General features: G+C 39.1%; 1 protein-coding gene across 1 annotated transcript; it reads left to right on the top strand.

Annotated features, from left to right (window-relative positions):
* The first annotated feature begins 2143 nt into the window (after positions 1–2143).
* On the top strand, positions 2144–19294 carry ZC3H12D (zinc finger CCCH-type containing 12D). Its single transcript, XM_070766908.1, has 5 exons — positions 2144–2445; positions 9413–9552; positions 11566–11800; positions 16389–16495; positions 18102–19294. The coding sequence occupies exons 1-5, from the start codon at positions 2144–2146 to the stop codon at positions 19112–19114; spliced, it is 1797 nt and encodes a 598-aa protein (XP_070623009.1). The 3' UTR covers positions 19115–19294.
* Positions 19295–20312: the final 1018 nt, after the last annotated feature.

Here is a 20312-nt window from a genome sequence, read left to right as displayed (position 1 = left end):
ATCGGACCATATTACTGATGGGGGCGGCTTCTGCCACATGAATCCCAGCATCCGGTTAGGTCCCACAGTGTCGGCCTTCTCCAGGTCCCGCCAATTAGACAATGTCGTTTGGCAGGGCCTAGGAGAAGAGCCTTCTCTGTGGGGACGCCAACCCTCTGGAATCAGCTCCCCCTGGAGATTGGCACTGCCCCCACCCTCCTCGCCTTTCATAAGTACCTGAAAACTTATTTATGCCATTGGGCTTTGGGGCATCAGATCCCAGCCTCTGGCCATTTAATGTTTAGTATGCTTACGGCTGTAATTGTATGAATGATTTTAATGTTTAGCCTTTTTATAATGTTTTAAATTAACTGTTTATATTCATTGGATATAGCTGTATTATTATATACTGTTTGGTCATTGGTATGTTGTGAGCTGCCCCAAGTCCATGGAAAGGGGCGGCATACAAGTCCAATAAAAATCTAATACAAATATAATAAATAAATAAATAAATAAATCTATGCCTAAAAACTGGGGGGTTGGGGAGGAAGGAATGCTTTTTTCTCCCATTACAAAGAGAAAAGTGACACAACTGAATTAAAAAAAAATATGGAGGGAGGGGAATGTTTGTTAAATGTGTCTGGGATTTAGCCGAATTCAAAGGTGTGCAACATGACAAGGAGCTAAATTTAAAAGTGCATTGCAGTTCTGTCTTGAAAAAGAGGATGTGCAGAATGACATCTCTGAATTTCCCTCCTCTCTGCTAGAAGCTCGAAATCTTTAGAGGACTGCGGGTTCTCTTGTTAAGAGTTGAGTGTTCATAAACTTGCCATCAAAGCAACATCTCCCACCTACCTCATAATCGGGTCTCAAGTTATCCACCACACTTTTCATTTTCAGTTACCCTGGACAATGTTTGTTTATTGCTAACCCATTTGTTATTTATTTCACCAGCAAAAAAAAAAAAAGATGGTATCTGTCCTCAGCTAACCACAGTGCAACTCCTTGGTGAAGTTGTTTTTCATTGTTTTAATCAGAGATAAGGCTGAAGTCAAGCGTCTGCGTGCGTATGTACATGCACAGGATTTGGCCTACGTCACTCTTGCACACCTATCTTATGCACATTACCTGATGTTCTGATGGATTTTGGTTACCCAGAAGTTATATTTAATAAGAGAGAATTACTGGTGCTCAGTAGACATCTCAAGACAGGCAGCACACATCTGGTAAGTCAAGAGGCTAACCCAATCTGAGAATAAAGCTAAAGTAAAGACTATTTTATCCTCATGAGCTTTTGTGTGTGTATGGGTGTAATTCAAGAGAAATCTAAATAGAAATGTTGTTTCGTTTTATCTAATACTGACAAAGCATTATATTGATGTGTGATAAATTGTCCTTTGAGGAGACTGAATCCTAAGCAGCACAAACTCTGCATCAGCCTGTCACAATTTAAGGGTCTCCAAATAATTCAGGATTATTTCTTGCAGGTTCATCAGGCAAGTTATAAAATCTGACAGGGAGCATCAGTTTGGAAAAGGGAGAAGGTCTCTTCCAAGGGTTGTTTTTTTTTTTGTCTCTGAACATCTTTCAATATTATATATACAAACCCTAGATATCGGGAAGTGTTGGGGATTGCTTGACAATGCATTTCAAGGATAGGAAGCAAACTTTTATTACGTTTATTAAAATTATATAGATATTTCCTTTGGAATATATAATAGACAACTGGATGATTTGGGGTCAGTCACTCTCTCTCAGCCCAATCCACCTCGCAGGGTTGTTGCAAGAAAAATAGCAGGAGGAAGTTGTGTGGGAGACATATTGATTATTTTGTAAACAATACTTCTATTTTATAATTTTCTTTAGTAGCAACTAATCATTTTATATTGCAAAAACTGCTTAATCCTGAAGGTTTTTTAAATCATGTAATTGGCACTCTGATTTATCATTGTCACCACATAGTTATTTCTGTGTTCTCTCACTATCCCTCATCCCTCTCTCCCCCTCTCCTCTCTCTTCTTCCAAGGACATTTTGTCAGTTTGCTGCAGTGGATGATCATTACTGACTAAAAGTGGCAAAAATATTCCCTGAATCCAGCTACATCACTTGATTCCCCAATTTCAAAAGGACTAATCCTGCAGGATTCCCTGTCTTTGTGCAAACATGGAAGCCCACCAGAACAAACTTGAATTCTTCCATAAGCTGGGCTATAGCAAGAAGGAGGTGTGCAAAGTACTGGAGAAATTAGGTCAAGAGGCTTCAGAGAATGATTTGCTGCAAGAATTGATCCTCATGGGGAAGAGACCTCGGGAGAGTGAGAGTGGGACACAATGTTTTCAGCCCAATCTTGTTGCTCATGGACTTCCGGGGTCCCTCCCGTTTCCCCAGGGCTCTACTGAGGAACCGAGCGAGGCGTCTGATCATTTAAGATCTATTGTCATCGATGGGAGCAACGTTGCAATGAGGCAAGCATCTTTCCATTTTGTTGTCGCCAGGGCTTCTGTTTGCTTTGCAGCCCTAGAATGTTGTAGATCTGTGATGGGGAACTTAAGGCACGTGTGCCATAGGTGGCACCAGTAGTGGGCAGCCAATTTTTTTACTGCCACACTGTGGGTGTGGCTTATTTTGTGGGTGTGGCTTGATGGTCATGGGACTAGGTAGGAGTGGCTTGCCAGCCATGTCACCAAGTGGGAATGGCTTGAACAATTATCATCGTTCAAGTGAACTGTTAAATCCTCAACTTACAACCTCACCAGTGTCGCTCTCTGGGGTAACAATTTGCTTCGTGTTTACCGTGCTCTCTTTCCTGGGTCGCCCCCTGCCTCAGGCGGGGGAGCTAAGTGCATGGGTGCCGATCAGCTGTTGAGAAAAGAGGGGGGAGGAAATGTAACTCCTGCGGGTGCTGGTCTCCCTGCCACTTTCCAAGGAGGAGGATGGGAGGGGGGATAGTCAGCTGGAGCTGGGCACACAGCTTCATTTCCACCGGTGGAACTGCATTCCACCCCATCCTGCCTGCTGACCTCCCCTGGGCGGCACACAGAGACATTGCCCTATTGGTTGGATTTATGTGCCGCCCCTCTCCGAAGACTTGGGATGCCGAAGACTCGGGGCGGCTTACAACATATGTCAGCTCCAGTGTGCATGTGTACATTGCTCACCTGATTTTCGGTCTTTTGCAAAGTGGGGGAAGCGCATGCGCAAAGGGAGCACGGGCAGAAATGGGCAGCCAAAATTTTTACTGCCACACTGTGGGTGTGGCTTATTTTGTAGGTGTGGCTTAATGGTCATATGACTAGGTAGGAGTGGCTTACCAGCCATGTGACGAGGTGGGAGTGGTTGAACAATCATCATTCAAGTGAACTGTTAAGTCCTCAACTTACAACCTTACCAGTGTCACTCGCTCCTGTGCTCTCCTTCCTGGGTTGCCCTATCCACCCCTCGGGCTGGGTAGCTAAGTGAACGAAGCCTAAATGCTGCCAGCGCTGCTTCCAACCACACCTTCTGCTTGCACCTCAGGCGGGAGGTGGCCGCGGGAAGCTGGAGGGGAGCTGGGCAGGAGCGAGGGAAGGAAAAGGAAAGAGGAAAAAAGCAAGGAGTGCAGACACAGTAGCAGCAGCAGGGGGGAAAAGGAGAGCTGAGCCGAGACCAATAATCCAGGAAGTGACAGCCACCGATCAGCTGGAGCTGCGCACTCAGCTTCATTCCCGCCGGTGGAACTGTGTTCCACCCAGTCCTGCCTGCTGCCCGCTCCTTAGCATGTGTGTTTGCATGCATGCATGGGTGGAGGGCATTTCATTATGGGTGTGGGCATGCACACACATGCTATTGCATGCACACAAACTCTTTTGGCACCCGAGCAAAAAAAAGGTTCGCCATCACTGTTGTAGGCCAAGAATTAAAATATACTGAATGCAACTGTGGGTTCTTGGGGTGACCACCCCTCTTTTCAGGAAGGCTTAGTATTAACATTCTGATTGTGAACTTTTAGGACATGAAGTTCTTCTCTAAAGTATTTGAGTTATGACAGCATGAAGATGTGCTACATTCAAATAGGGAACCCAGGAAGGACATTTCATGCGCGAACTGATCTTATCTAAATCGTAGCTGAAGCGATTAAATAACCACACATGAAAACAACTCTCTTTTCAAAATCCACTGAGGCACATTTTTTAAAGTGACAGGCATTCAGGGATCTCAGGGAGCCCAAGGCCAATTAAAGTGCTGCTGCTGAGTCTGCGGAGAGGGGCGGCATACAAATCTAATAAAACTTAAACTTATTACAAAATCCAAGTGAAGATAAGAGTCCTTTTATGACAACAGATTTCACTGTTGTTTTTGTAAATTTCCTGATGACAAGAACCAGAGGGTATTAAATGAGTGGCACAGGAAAGAGTCTGCAGAGTCTGTGAACTTACATTTAAAATGTAATTGAGGGTGGAGTAAGAACAAAAAATAATAAATGTTGTATGCATCTACGCATCACTCCACTAATTTCAAAATCAGGTGCCCTCCAGCTGTACTGAACTGCAAGCTCTGGCACTATCAATTTTTGTTACGTTTTCTTACCATGGTGTTTCACAGGGCTGGACTTTTCTAAAGACAAACTTCAATCTGTCTGCTACATTAGCTCCTGGATTGTGTAGGCAGCATGCCTGGCTTCTTTCTCAGATTTGCATGACAGTTTTGTGTGTCCTTGATGAACCCTTGAGCAGTATTTCTGGAGCTTGGTAACTTTAAGATCTGTAGATTTCCAACTTCCAGAATTGCCCAACCAGCTTTGTTGGACTTGAAACCCACACAACTTAAAGTTAACAACACTGCTAGATTAACTTTTTTGTTTATTGGATTTTAATTTTTCTGTTTGCTTTTATGATGTTTTTTTTTTATTGTACATTGCTTGAGTTGTTTTGCAATTACGCACAGCTTTTACAAATAGAAATAATAATAATAATAATAATAATAATAATAATAATTATTATTATTATTATTATTATTAATTAGATTTATATGCCACCCCTCTCCAAAGTACTCATAGTATTAACAAAGTGGCACCTGCTGGACTACGAATCTCATAACCTCCCACCGCTAAAATCCCATCTGCTGGGAATTATGTGAGTGATAGTCCAACAGATCTAATAGCCTCAGAATGTGTAATGCTGTTCACCTGATCAAGACATTGCTAAAAGTTGGAGTAAATGACTTCTGACTCACCTCTTCAACCAGCATAAGTGACATACAAATAAGTTGCTCTCCCTTCAGAGTGGAGTCCACAATTTCTCAGGAAAATGCAGTGTGTGAGAGTCAACAAGGATTTTACAATTTGTCTGAAACAACCGAGAATAAGCAACCACCGGAGGGGATATCAGAGACACCAATTATCAAACAAAACTTATCTAATAGGTCGATTACAACAATGCTAATGTAAATAAGTTCTTACGTTTAGGAATCAAAAAGCTCTTTGAATTTGCTTAGTGAATGTGCAAAACCCCCATTGGTTAAACTAAAGGAAATGAAAAACCATTCCAGTATATTGAGTCTAGTGGAAAAAGGTATTTTGTTGTGAGTGGAGGAGTGAAGGACTCTTCTTGTGAAATATTTCTGGACACTCAATTGTCTGATATGCAGTGTGGGTTCCAGACAGGTGAACTGTATTCCAGAATTGGATAGATAGAAATGGTTTTAGGTTGCGTAATGCCTTTCTAATGTTATCTTCTGTAAAATCGATTTGTGTTAAATTGTTGAAGTTGATTGTAATATGACTAGGAAATATTGAGCATGAGCCATTGCTGTTTACAAAGACTGAGCTGAAGAATGTGTTAAAGAGGTTGGCTTTAACTGTTTCATTATTATAGTTTTTACCATTCAATTTAAGAGGTGGGATGGATCTTGAGTCTTTGAGTTGGTTGTTTACAAAGTTATAGAAGGCACATGTGGACTTTGAACATAGAAGGTTTACTTCTTGGTTGGTGTGACAATTGATACATTCAGTCTTTATTTGTTGACACAGATATTTATAGAAGCTTTTAAAGTTTGCAATGTAGCCTGTTTTATTTTTTCACCAAAGAGATCTCTTTTTTTGGATTGGAGCTTCCTTATTTTATGGGTAATTTTTTTTTGCTTGGTTTTGGTTATTCTTAGTGGTACATATAATGTTATGACTCTTTGGATTTCAAGCAAAAATATATTTTTCAGCAGTATTACAACCAGAGAATAGTGTATGCAAATCAAGAGATGAGAGGTCGGCATCTCTGATATCATAGTTGGCTTTTTAAAAGTTGTAATTGGTTATTCCATCATTAAGGTGGTTTCTGTAAGGACATATATTGAGACAAAAGTCAATCATGCTATGGTCATTGTTGGAAAATGGTTCTTTTATCTGTAGTCCATAAATTGAGTGTAGCAATTTATATACCAGCCTTCTCTAGCCAGCTATGATTAGCTTACTACCCAAAAAATGACAGCACTGCTCTATATTGGCAAACTGTCTTAAGCAGTGTGTCTCCCTAAGTTATGTTCTGTCGGGCTCTCTGGTAGAATCCTCCCAAAAATTCACAGGTACAAATTTCAGACACACACACGTTTGAAAATTCAAAACAATGTTCTTTATAATGAAAATTCACTTAAAACAAGCCCTCTTTTGTTACAGCAAAGAGCACTGCCTCCAAACAAACTGGTAATTTGTACAAGTCCCTTATCAGTTCTGTGATACTTAGCTTGCAGCTGTGAGAAAATTCACAGTCCTTCTTCTTTCACAAAGTGAAACACACTTTGCTCTGGTTTAGTTTCAAAGCGGGGGAAAATCAGCATGCAAGAAGTCAAAGTCAGTAAAGCAGTCATGAAACACAAAGATCAGATAATCCTCAACAATGGCCAAACCCACAGACTGCTATTTATAGCAGCCTCACTAATTACCACAGCCCCACTCAACCACAGGTGGCCTCATTTTCTTTGATAATAATCTCTCAGTTGTTGTTGCCTATGCATCATTCTCCGCATGCATGGCAGTATCATTAACTCTTGTTCTGAATCCAAGGAGGAGCTAGATAATTGATCTCCTTCTGAGCTGTCTGCCCCACTCTCCTCCTCCCTGTCACTCATGTCTTCTTGGTCAGAGGAGCCTTCATCAGCAGATTCCACGGGGGGGGGGGGGGCAAAACAGGCCTGCAGCATGTGGATGTCTCCCCCACATCCACAGTCCTTGGGGCAGGAGCTGGGCCAGAGCTAACCAAAACAAGTTAATAGCAGACTTCTAGTTACTTTGCATACCAAAATCCCCCTAAAGTCTCAGTACAATTAAATTCAAATAGGGTACCAACAACTTCTGGTAACCTGACAATGGATTTTATCCATCACAAGTCTATATGCATCTTTATGTCCTTGCCATAGGAACTAGAGTTCCAGCTAGGCTGCAGAAAAGAACTTTTTCTACATTAGAAAGATGTAAATGCAAATAAATAAACCACTGGAAATTGCTGCACAATTGGGGAAAAAATATGTATAACATATACTGCTCAGCTAGGTGGCAGCACCTAAACAGGGTTCAATTTAGTTTCTCTTTGGAAACCCTAGCCCTAAAAACACCCCAGAAGCCAGCGGCAAATGACTTTCATATTTTTGCTAAGAAAACCACACTAAATGTCCTTGAATAAGCAATCAGCAATCAAACAAATTTTACTCTATAAGATATAATAGAAGCAGTAAGTAATATTCAGAATATTCAATGTAATAATTAGCTTACTGCAGGATTTTTAAATAGATATTTTATTTGTTTGTTTGTTTGTTTGTTTATTTATTAGATTTGTATGCCGCCCTCTCCGAAGACTCGGGGCAGCTAACAACAATATAAAAAGACAATGTAAACAAATCTAATATTAAAAACAATCTTAAAAACCCCAATTTAAAGAACCACTCATACATACAAACATACCATGTATAAATTCTATAAGCCTAGGGGGAAGGGAAATTTCAATTCCCCCACGCCTGACGACAGAGGTGGGTTTTAAGGAGCTTGCAAAAGGCAAGGAGGGTGGGGGCAACTCTGATATCTTGGGGGAGCTGGTTCCAGAGGGTCGGGGCCGCCACAGAGAAGGCTCTTCTCCTGGGTCCCGCCAAATGACATTGCTTAGTCGACGGGACCCGGAGAAGGCCAACTCTGTGGGACCTAACCGGTCGCTGGGATTTGTGCGGCAGAAGGCGGTCCCAGAGATATTCTGGTCCGATGCCATGAAGGGCTTTATAGGTCATAACCAACACTTTGAATTGTGACCGGAAATTGATCGGCAACCAGTGCAGACTGCAGAGTGTTTGTGTAACATGGGCATACCTTGGGAATCCCATGATTGCTCTCGCAGCTGCATTCTGCACGATCTGAAGTTTCTGAACACTTTTCAAGGGTAGCCCCACGTAGAGAGCATTACAGTAGTCGAACCTCGAGGAAAGAAGAAATTATGTAGATTTACTATATAATTGTGGGAACCTGCTAAAATTATTGCCTACTTTGGTTAGATTCCATGAAGACAAGAAAAACTACAAGGAAAATAATGCTACTTCTTCCTTTTTTTTACAAGTTCTGAGTTTTGCTCAAAATTTTTGATTATTTTATATGAAACCACTTGGAGCCTAGGGATTAGATGGCGTGCAAATTGCTTCAGTGAAAAAGCTGTTTTAAACTGAGAAGTCTAAAAAATGATGGAATAAATAAATACACAAGCAGAGATTGTGTTATCATAGGCAAATTAATTTAAGTGTAATTTTAAATCTATAATGGTAGTCATTTCTAAAATTAACTTCTGGGTCCATTGTTCAAAAACAATCTTCATTTTGCCTGTTGTTAGGGTATTTTGTTCCATCTTGGGTTATTAATTAATATTTAAGTGTTCCTCTCCATTTATTTGCTGGTGTTATTTATTTTATATCTATATTGTACCCTTCTGGTTCCCTCTACTGTGCCCAACATGCAAATTCAACATGAAAAATAATATCTAACTTTGGATCCTTTCCCCCAAAAATTCCATAGCAAAAAGTTGTGGGAGATAGACAAAAATCTTCTCCCTGTACCTTGCTTTTAAAAGATAGATCTACAAAATGTTATTGGTCTTATGGGCAGTAGCAATCAGATACATTAGTACAATATATCAAATATACTTTTCAGGAACTGATGGTCCCTCCATCAAAATCAATATTGAAATTATACATCAGTTAGAAAAAGAAATGCTTTTAGGCACATTTTGAGCTAGGAATTGGTTTTTAGTATAGAATAAAATTCTATCAATCCATTTTTAACAGAAAAAAAGCCAGTCCCACTTGCCTGAAATTTTAGCTGCCAGATACAAGAACTCATTTAAATCCAGCATATGATATACGGAAAAAGCCATTAAAAAGTACTGTAACTTGCTAACATTCAAAAGTAATTGCATTTCATTTTTTTTCCAGTCATGGAAACAAAGAAGTGTTTTCATGCTTAGGAATTCAACTGGTGGTAGACTGGTTCAAACAAAGAGGTCACCGGTACATCAAAGTTTTCGTTCCATCTTGGAGAAAGGAACAGTCTCGATTTGATACCCCTGTTACAGGTATGAACAGATCAAACAGAGTTTCAATATGAAGTATTACGGTTCCCAGCTATACATTAAATGAGTCATACTGCAATCAATGAGATTAAATATTTATCAGAACGCTGCTTCTATGGAAGTACAAAAACACAAGGCAGAAACCACAATTAAAACCACTCCTAATTCATTTTGCTATAGCTACTGGTTTTCAAATATTTAAAAAACCTTTATATATATATAAAACTTTACTAGTGTTTGTCCCTTTATAGTAAAATTTTACATAATTTTCTCAACAGATTGTTCCAAAAGGCAGTATTTCACTTACTAAGTCACTAAAGTGCTGTTTGGGGACACGTTATCTGTTTATATCCATATTCATGACCTTCAGCTGTATATGCATTTCTGTGCCCAATGACAATTTAATGTATAAAATTTCCAGGCTACTCAGTTCCCAGATGTGAGAATCAGTTGAGTTATCCTAGATTCCAAGCCAACTTTGAGCACATACCCTGTTTTTCCCCAAAATAAGACATCCCTTGATAATAAGCCCAATTGGGCTTTTGAGTACACAGCAATAAGGCCAATTAGTGTTCCTCTCCATTTATTTGCTTGTGTTATTTATTTTATATCTATATTGTACTATTCTGGTTCCCTCTAATGTGCCCAACAGGCAAATTCCCATTGCATCATGTTTTCTTTTTAAAATAAAGGAATCAATGAATATGGGGAAAATCCCCATTAATTATATATATATATATATAAATATTATTTAGATCTGTATGCCGCCCCTCTCCGCAGACTATATGCAATTAATTTAAATATAATTTTAAGTCAATTATATAAGACTCTGCTCTTATAGGATTCTAGGTGTTGCCATAGCATAGCATTCAAAATTCAACATTCTAAAATAGTAATGTATCTGATAAAGTCTAGATCAGTGATGGTGAACCTATTGTCCCAGGTGGCACCCAGAGCCATATCTGCCAGCACGCAAGCTTACCTTTGACTTTCAGGGTTCAAAAAATATAAGACAGGGTTTTATTTTTAGGGAAACATGGTAACAAATAGCTTATTCGATCAGTTTATAAAATAAACATAATAAGCAATACTTAAACAGGGAACGTGTGGTCCTTCAAATGTTGCTGAACTTCTAGCATCTTAACATTGGCCAGATTAGCTAGAATTTATATTCAGGAACATTTGTTAAAACCACAATGTACCAGACAGTTTACATTTCAGTTCATATTTTAATTAAGCAGGAAGCATTCAGATTTATTCCAAATTAGATGGGCACTGAAATGGTGCTTTATAAATACATGAACTTGACAAACTAGCAGGGGGTTGGACAAAACGACCTGCAAGGTCCCTTTCCAATTCTATTGTTTTGTATTCTGAATGAAAATATTACAAGCTGTTTTTGCTTCCTCGGACAGTGCTGATATTTTGAAACCTATCTTCTGCATGCAACTCTTCTCTGTATGTGTATGTGCATGGTAGCATTTGAGTATTAACACGATTTGAGTATTGCCCACAAGATCATATACTGCAACATCCTACCGGTCAATGACTACTTCAGCTTCAACCGCAACAACACAAGAGCACGCAACAGATTCAAACTTAATACGAACTGCTCCAAACTAGACTGTAAAAAATATGATTTCAACAATCGAGTTATTGAAGCGTGGAACTCATTGCCGGACTCAATAGTGTCAACCCCTAACCCCCAACATTTCTCCCTTAGACTTTCCACGATTGACCTATCCAGGTTCCTAAGAGGCCAGTAAGGGGCGTACATAAGTGCACTGGTGTGCCTTTCGTCCCCTGTCTTTCCTTTCTCTCACTTATCATATATATTTTCTTTCTTTCATATATCCTCTCCTCTAAGTTCACTTTACCCTTATATATATTACTACATGTCTATTTTTCTTCCTATGTATTTATGTATTGGACAAATGAATAAATAAAATTAATTAAATAAATAAATAAATAAATAAATAAATTTGTTCATTTTCCTGCCCCATTTTTAACTTTTAGATCCGCATATCCTTGAAATCTTAGCCAAGCAAGCGATTCTCATCTACACACCGTCCCGAAAAATAAAGGGGAAAAGAATGATGTGCTATGATGATCGCTACATTGTTAAATTGGCCTATGAACAAGATGGGGTCATTGTTTCCAACGACAACTTTCGAGATCTGCAGAATGAAAACCCCGAGTGGAAATGCTTCATTGAGCAGCGACTGCTCATGTATTCTTTCGTCAATGACAAGTAAGAGTCCGGTATATGTGCAAATGAGATTTCACCAAGATCTAGCAGAATTCTAATGTTAAAAAGTGCAGATTTGAAGGTGCAAGATCTGAAGTTTGGAATTCGCAAGCAGGAGCATGACAATCAATCGATCGATCAATTTTTTTTTTTATCATAGAGCAGCAGATAAAGATTAGATTAGATTAGATTTATTGGATTTATAGGCCGCCCCTCTCCGTAGACTCGGGGCGGCTCACAACAATGGTAAACAATACATAGTAACAAATCTAATATTTAGCAATCTAAATTACAGTTTTAAGTTAAAAAATCAAAAAGAAACCCCAATATATAAAAAACAAGCACACAGTCGAATCATACACAGAAACTACATGGGCAAAGGGGAGATGTTTCAATTCCCCCATGCCTGATGACAGAGGTGGGTTTTAAGGAGTTTCCGAAAGGCAAGGAGGGTGGGGGCAATCCTAATCTCTGGGGGGAGCTGGTTCCAGAGGGTCGGAGCCACCACAGAGAAGGCTCTTCCCCAGGGTCTCGCCAGACAACATTGTTTAGTCGACAGGACCCGGAGAAGGCCCACTCTGTGGGACCTAACTGGTAGCTGGGATTCGTGCGGCAGAAGGCAGTCCCGGAGATATTCTGGTCCGATGCCATCTAGGGCTTTATAGGTCATAACCAACACTTTGCATTGTGACTGGAAACTGATCGGCAACCAGTGCAGACTGCGGAGTGTTGGAGTAACATGGGCATACTTAGAGAAGCCCATGATTGCTCTCGCAGCTGCATTCTGCACGATCTGAAGTTTCCGAACATTCTTCAAAGGTAGCTCCATGTAGAGAGCATTGCAGTAGTCAAGCCTCGAGGTGATGAGGGCATGAGTGACTGTGAGCAGTGACTCCCGATCCAGATAGGGCTGCAACTGGTGCACCAGGCGAACCTGGGCAAACGCCCCCCTCGCCACAGCTGAAAGATTTTTCTCTAATGTGAGCTGTGGATCAAGGAGGACGCCCAAGTTGCGGACCCTCTCTGAGGGGATCAATACTTCCCCCCCCAGGGTAATGAGAGGACAGATAAAGTTGTCCTTGCAAGGCAAAACCCAAGAACAAGATCACAATTAATTAGAACAAAAAAGGAAAAGCATAATTGCTGTAAAATATTTTAAAAGTATTAAGAGTAAATATTATGGCATACTGTACAAAGTATAAAGCAGTACGAGGTCAAGGAAATAAAATCGGATTGATCTAAAGATAACAACTTAAGATAAAACAAATCAGAACAACTTAGATATTTAATTATGGAAATAATTCCTGTCAAGCACTTACATAGAGAGGGCAATACATAATACAGTGTTTCATCATTTCAATTATCCTTCCGCTGCATGGACAGTTTTTGTGGGTATCGTTCAGATCTTCCTTAAATAAAGGATTTTGGGAGGGCATTGAATCTAGTTAAAGAGAAACCTCTTCTGAATTATGGAATTATTGTGTTGCTTAGATATCTAGCTGATTCCAGAAGATATGCAGATTGGCTCAAGAAGGTATTTCTGGATAGAACTGGAAAGTCTGTTTGCAACTCTAAATCAATGGCCCACTGAGATCAGCTAGCACAGACATGTCCAACTGTTTGGCTTGGCCAGGCTACGAGGGTTGCCCAGAAAGTAATGCACCACATTTTTATTCTTCAACAATTATTTATTGAACACAATGAAACTTATACACAAGAAAGAATGATGTTTCTTCTACACTCCCTATTTTTCCACGTAATCTCCGTCCCGTTCTATGGACTTCCTCCAGTGAGACACAAGGGCATGTATGCTTGTCGGTACCACTCCTTGTTCTGGTCACGAAACCATTTCTGCATTGTGAGAATCACCTCTTTGTCATCCTCAAAATGTCTTCTGTGAATGGCATCCATTCAGATCCATGCAGATTCTCCATAAACTATAGACAAACATTTGTGAATGTTCCCAACTCTTTCTCCGCAGTGAGAAAATCTATGCCGACACACTGCTTGTAACATACATCACTTACAGATGCCATTTTGAAACACTGCTGCAGCTATGCTATCTGTCTGAAGAAATGCAAAATTTATACACACACTCCTGACAATTCAAATAATGTATATCTAAAGTTTTGCATTCATACCATTACTGTAGCCTGAGGGGGGGAGGGGGGAAACGGTGCATTACTTTCTGGGTGACTTTTGTACATTAAGCAAAGAGGAATTATCTTGGGCCATACAGTATATAAAATATATAATATAGTTCATGTATATAAATAACAAAATATCTTTTTAAATATTTTAATTTCAATCTTGGAATGCATTATTAGCTGTTCAGGGCTATAGGTAGCTGCAAACTGCAGGTTGGACATGCCTGAGCTTATGTATGTTCATAAACCATCAAATGATAGCAAGGCAGGAATATGTTAGAATTCCACCCAAATTGCTTCTCCTGATGGATGGAATAATTTCTGTCAATGTCCTGTCCAACCTTTGCTGTACTCATCTGGTACAAGGGGCTAGTTGGCTGACGAAGATTGCTAATTCAATTGAGCCAAAGAAAAGGCCCCACCCACTAAGTCAAAAACATTCTGTAAATAGAAGATACTTTTCTGGCTTTGAAGCTTTTTCTGGATCCAACACAGGGCATGAATTAGAAGGAACAAGAAACTTTTCGATTTTTATTTGCTATCCTGAATCAATAGAGATAGAATTTGCAAAATTGATAGACTGTGGCTATAATGAAGATTTAATCAAATCCCTTTTTTCCACACAGTTGGGACATGTATTTTTTTCTGCTGTATATGTGTTCTGTCCTCATTTTTACCCACATGGCAGCTTTATAAATTAAGTTGGACTAAGAAGTGAGTTTTTCACTTAAAATCACACTGGGAGCTCAAAGATTGAGTAGAAGCTTAAATTGACTTTCCCCAATGCTAAAAAATACTTGAATTAGAGTTGTAAACCTAATCCTATGTAGCTTCTGCTCTGGCAATCTCACACTACTTACCAGAGCTTACAAAACTTTTGCCAGACCCATCCTCGAATACAGCTCATCTGTTTGGAACCCATGTCGCATCTTAGACATTAACACCCTTGAAAATGTCCAAAGATACTTCACCAGAAGAGCCCTTCACTCCTCCACTCGAAATAGAATACCCTATGAGACTAGACTTTCAATCCTGGGCCTAGAAAGTTTAGAACTAAGACGCCTTAAACAAGATCTAAGTATTGCCCACAAGATCATATGCTGCAACGTCCTGCCTGTCGGTGACTACTTCAGCTTCAACCACAACAATACAAGAGCACACAACAGATTTAAACTTAAGATTAACCGCTCCAAACTTGACTGTAAAAAATGTGACTTCAGTAACTGAGTTGTCGAAGCGTGGAACTCATTACTGGACTCCATAGTGTCATCCCCAAACCCCCAACACTTTACCATTAGATTATCTACGGTTGACTTATCCAGATTCCTAAGAGGTCAGTAAGGGGCGAGTACAAGTGCACTAGAGTGCCTTCCGTCCCCTGTCCTATTGCTCTCCTATATCTCCTATACCTTTCTTCTATTCCTATATCTCTTCTTCTAGTCTTTCATTGATATGTTCTATTACTATACCTTCTTTTCTATTATTTCTTAGATATATTTTACTATGAGTATCTCCTCTATAACCTTCATCATGTATTTTACTATGTGTATATAGATACATACCCACTAAAACCCTCATTGGACAAAATAAATAAAAATAAATAGTGTACAGTGTTTCCTTGATTTTTGCTGGTTCGAACTTCGCGAATAGCCTATACCACGGTTTTCCAAAAAATATTAATTAAAAAATACTTTGCGTTTTTTTTCTCATACCACGGTTTTTCCCACCCAATGATGTCATATGTCATCGCCAAACTAATAATTTTTGCAAATAAATAACAAAAAAAATAATTATTGTTAATAAATAATTATGTTTATAAATGTATCAGGATCACTAAGTGTCTTATTCAGTGGTGAGTACCAGTAATAATGGTGAGTAAATGGTTGTTAAGGGAATGGGAAATGGGAATTTAGAGGTTTAAAGTGTTAAGGGAAGGCTTGTGATACTGTCCATAGCCAAAAATGGTGTATTTACTTCCGCATCTCTACTTTGCGGAAATTCAATTTTTGTGGGCGGTCTCGGAACGCATCCCCCACGGAAATCGAGTATATGTTATCAGTACCGTACTGGTTTTAGGAGGTGTTATCTTAAACCTTTCTAATTTGCCTGGCAGTGTAGAAATGCAAAAAAGGGCAAACAACAAACTAGGCAGATATTCAGCTCACATTTATTCTGATGCAATGATCAATAACTGGGTTTATTATACAATCTATATCTATGGCTTCAAAGGTTTGCCCCATGCAGATTTGCTGTTTCCAATATTCTAATTTATCATGGCTTTAGAAATAAATATCCAAAATTTGTCCGAAACTTCACATGTCTATTTGCAGATATTTTTGTAGTTTGAATATTTAAAGATATAAAGATACGCTGTGAACTTCAGCACATATCAGAAAATCATGAAAATGTTGATTCAGTAATTTTCTGTTATTATTTATTTTTAGATTCATGCCACCTGATGATCCTTTGGGCCGACATGGACCTTCTCTGGACAATTTTCTAAGCAGAAAACCTCTTTTCTCTGAATCAAAATGGCAGCTCTGTCCTTATGGTAAGTTTTGTTCGACGCTCAATCTGTTAGTTTGCAAGATTTACAATGAAACCAGTTACAGAAAGAACAAGACTAAAACATTGGTTTTTCTCGACAGTTGTTTATGATAATTTGCAAATAATTTGCATATTGAGATATTTACATCTAGAACCCACACATCGTTAAAAAGAGCAAGCACCAGCAAAATGCAGAATATTCCAGGTTTCAATTTGGCATCACCAAACCATAAATGGTGTGGCTAAATAATGTTTTCTGCATGAAACAAAACACATTTTTCACTTTATGTGCACGTCTAGAAATGCCCATGAATTCTCAAAGTGAATCTCTCAAGAAAAACCTTAAAATTATCCTTGGTTTCATTTTTTACTTTTAAATCCATTACACAGAAGTAGGTATTATTAGGCAAAGCATTTTTAAATGCTTTTGCAATACTGTACTTTGCAAGTGCAAGGATATAAAGGAATATTATTGTACTAGATTTCAAACTTCAGTATGTTGCATTCCCTTTTGCACAGTGAGAATAAATAGCGCAAATATATATATATATCTCCCTGCTCCACTCTATGCCACATTCTTTCATCTATCAATTATAATCTTATCTAAGGGAAGCTTGCTATTACGGCACTAGCAAGAATAATCGGCGTGTTTGGCTCATTTAGTGGCAAAATTATATTCTCCAGATAGTCAGACGTATCTTCCCAAAAATTGTATGAACTTTTCTCAGCATTATTCTATATTTGTATAAAATCAAAGTACAGTACAGGTAATCCTTGAAGTATGACCACAATTGGGGTTAGAATTGCCATTCTTACACAAGGCAGTTTGTTAAGTGAGTTGTGCCTCAATTTTAAGACACTTTGGACAGTTGTTAAGCAAATCACTTCATTCAGTAAGTAAATCCAGCTTTCCCCCTTGACTTTGCTTAGTGGAAGATAGCTGGACAGGTCACAGGCGGTAATCAGGATTCTGCCACTGTTGTAAATATAAGCACCTGAATTTAGATCATGTGACCACAGAGACACAGTTATGGTTGTGAGAGGGTCAATTCTAACTCATTTTTTCCCCAGTGCTACTGTAACACTTCAAAAGATCTCTAAAGAAATTGTTGTAAGTCAAGGACTACCTGTATACGGAAAGATTATTTTTACAAAATTAAAAAGTACAAGATGCTCCAATCTCCTTCCATGCCCACCAATTCCAGCCAATTATCTAGTCCAGTGATGGCACACAAAGCCATATCAGAGGGCATGCGAGGAATTGCCTTATGGTTTTTTAAATAAATTTTTATTGATTTTTATAATATGAAATACACACAACACAAAACAGTGCACAGCAAATTGTGCTCCCACCACCCAACAACATACATTCAGTCCCTCCACCAAGTGAGGGTGTACTGGTTTGCCCATTACGTGAAAAACAGCCCAGCAGGCAAACCAGTAGCCTGTTTTTCTGAACTTCCAGTTTGCCTGTTGTGCTGTTTTTCTACCATCCCAGGCTTCAGTGAGGCCCGTGCATATGCGCAGGGGCTGAAAGAGGTTGTGTGAATGTACAGGGGCAGCTGGCGTGTGATTCGCCATCACTGATCTACTCATTTAACTTTCCACAGGCAGAAAGTGCACGTATGGCATCAAGTGCAAATTTTACCACCCAGAAAGACTGAACTGGGACCATCTCTCTGTAGCGGACGAACTCCGGGTCAAAGCAAAAACCTACTCATCCAGTCAAAAGACTGAAGAAGAGAAGAAGGGAACCAACCCCATGAAGAATAAGAGCGGACATCCATCATCTCTATATAGTCCTAGAAGTGCTATTAATAGAAGCAGCACAGCACTTAGCTCAGAAGTAGTTCATGCTAGTGTCCCACAACAGATAGGAGAGTACCAGATGGATTCAGCTCACAACTGGACAAACATGTACCAGGATAACCACCAGCTTCCATTAACTTTATTACAACATGGTCAAACTGGATATGCAGCAGCAGTATCCGAACAATTCACTGCATCTTCTCTAACGTCCAGGACTTATTCTGGAAAGACATTTGGGGCATCTGTAAAATATGATGCTCTGGTAGGTGAGCAACCAAGGGACCATTATCTCAGGTACAGCCAGGGTCCACTTTTGCCTCATCATAACCGGTGCTTGGACTGTCCATGTTTAGAAATGTGTAACTTCCAGGGGTGTTGTAGAAAACAAGCATCAGCAATACAAGTCTCACAAACACCTTCCTTTTTAGCAAGGCATATCTCAAAGGCCCAGCCCGATGGAGAACAGGATTCTATAGATTCCTCAGCTGAGATATTTTCATATAGTGAGTATGTGGATATGGGTCATATTGGACATTTGCAAACCAGACCTTTTGACCAATCATTTTTGTTAAATTCCAACTCACTCAGAAGACACAATTGTCCTTCTGGTGTAGACTACCAGCAGAATTTGACTCAAACTCCATTTTCTCAAGAGCAAGCAAATGTCCAGCAACCCCTAAGATTTACATTCCCGTATTTTCAGGAAAACCAAGCCTTAATTTCCTCCAACACAGACATAGTGAGAAATTTTATACCATTAGCTAGGAAGCAAGGGAATCTGCATAGTAGGTTCCCTAATAGGAAACCATGGTGAAGGTTTTCTCATGTCTTCTTTACACAAGGTACATTCAATTTCAGCAAATCAACTAATAAGAACAGAAACAAAAATACACACACACACACACTTTAATGTTTTTCTGGATTCAAATATCTATGCCATTTTGTCATCCTCGGAAACATCCTAACTTTCAATCTGTTAAACCACTTTATCTTATTTGGACCTTTTCTACATGCATTTCCCACAAACATCCTCTTAGATGCTTCAGCTTCATATATGTTTCTATTTAACCATTTCCCAACAATTTTTATTTTTTTAATCAAACCATGAGGGTTTTTAAAAAATCTGTTTGGTAAGGTTTTTATTTAACAAAGTTATTAGTAACCGTTTAACAAAGTTATTCTAGGCTCAACTCAAAGTAATCTCTTGGTGGCTACATAGACATGACCAAGTATTGTAGGTTGAGTTTGTTATTTACTGGACTATCCTACTTGTAGTTTTCTTGGCAACAATACAACAAAAATATAAGAGTTATTTGCGATTGCCTTTTTGCAGGCTGTTTTCCTAAACAAACCTGAGATTTCCTGTTGATCTCCCATCCAGGGCTATCATTGCTGTGTCTTTAAAAGAGCAGCCAAGTTCAGGAAAGGATTGCCAGATGTTCTAACATGCTAGTCTTGCAGCAGAAAGGCAAAGGCAGAAATGACAAGGGTTCCCCCAATCACCAAGGGATAAATTTTCAGTCATTCTGATTAATTGGACTCCACAAGTACAGTATTGGGCTTATGAATGCATAAATGTATACCCTTTTTCCTTAATAGCCCCAACAGACAAAAATAAACCTTCAGGTGGCATCTATATGTTCAAGTCTCCTGTGTGACCCCTTGGTTTGTGCATTAATTGCAATACCTCCTGGACAAATACTCCTTGCCTCAGATTTACTATCCTTGAATATGGTATTTTCAGAAACTGCAACTGATCCAGTACAGGGAGAGAAGTTGGATTGTTATCCAAACACTTCCTTTTTGATACACTTCAATAATCCTTTAAAAAAAACCTTTCATGTGTTTCTATGTTGTTTTTAAGATTAGTCCACAGTGCTGGTGTGAATATAAACAGTCAGGAACAATGGTGATACTATATTGTGCCACAAAACGTATTTTACTCGATACACTTCTTTGTTTTTGAAAGCTCCAGTTAATTTTTCCTTATATTCCTTAATATAGAATATAAT

This window comes from Erythrolamprus reginae, chromosome 1 (assembly GCF_031021105.1).
Source record: "Erythrolamprus reginae isolate rEryReg1 chromosome 1, rEryReg1.hap1, whole genome shotgun sequence".
Taxonomy (NCBI): domain Eukaryota; kingdom Metazoa; phylum Chordata; class Lepidosauria; order Squamata; family Dipsadidae; genus Erythrolamprus; species Erythrolamprus reginae.
The sequence above is the reverse complement of the archived record's forward strand: the minus strand, read 5'-3'. Positions and strand labels throughout refer to the sequence as shown.

What these genes read in the sequence shown, in the direction of transcription:
- ZC3H12D (XM_070766908.1), top strand. Translation starts at nt 2,144, where the DNA reads ATGGAAGCCCACCAGAACAAACTTGAATTCTTCCATAAGCTGGGCTAT. An exon ending in TATTCTTTCGTCAATGACAA is followed by an intron (nt 11,801 to 16,388) that starts GTAAGAGTCCGG and finishes ATTTATTTTTAG; the next exon opens with ATTCATGCCACCTGATGATC. An exon ending in ATGGCAGCTCTGTCCTTATG is followed by an intron (nt 16,496 to 18,101) that starts GTAAGTTTTGTT and finishes AACTTTCCACAG; the next exon opens with GCAGAAAGTGCACGTATGGC.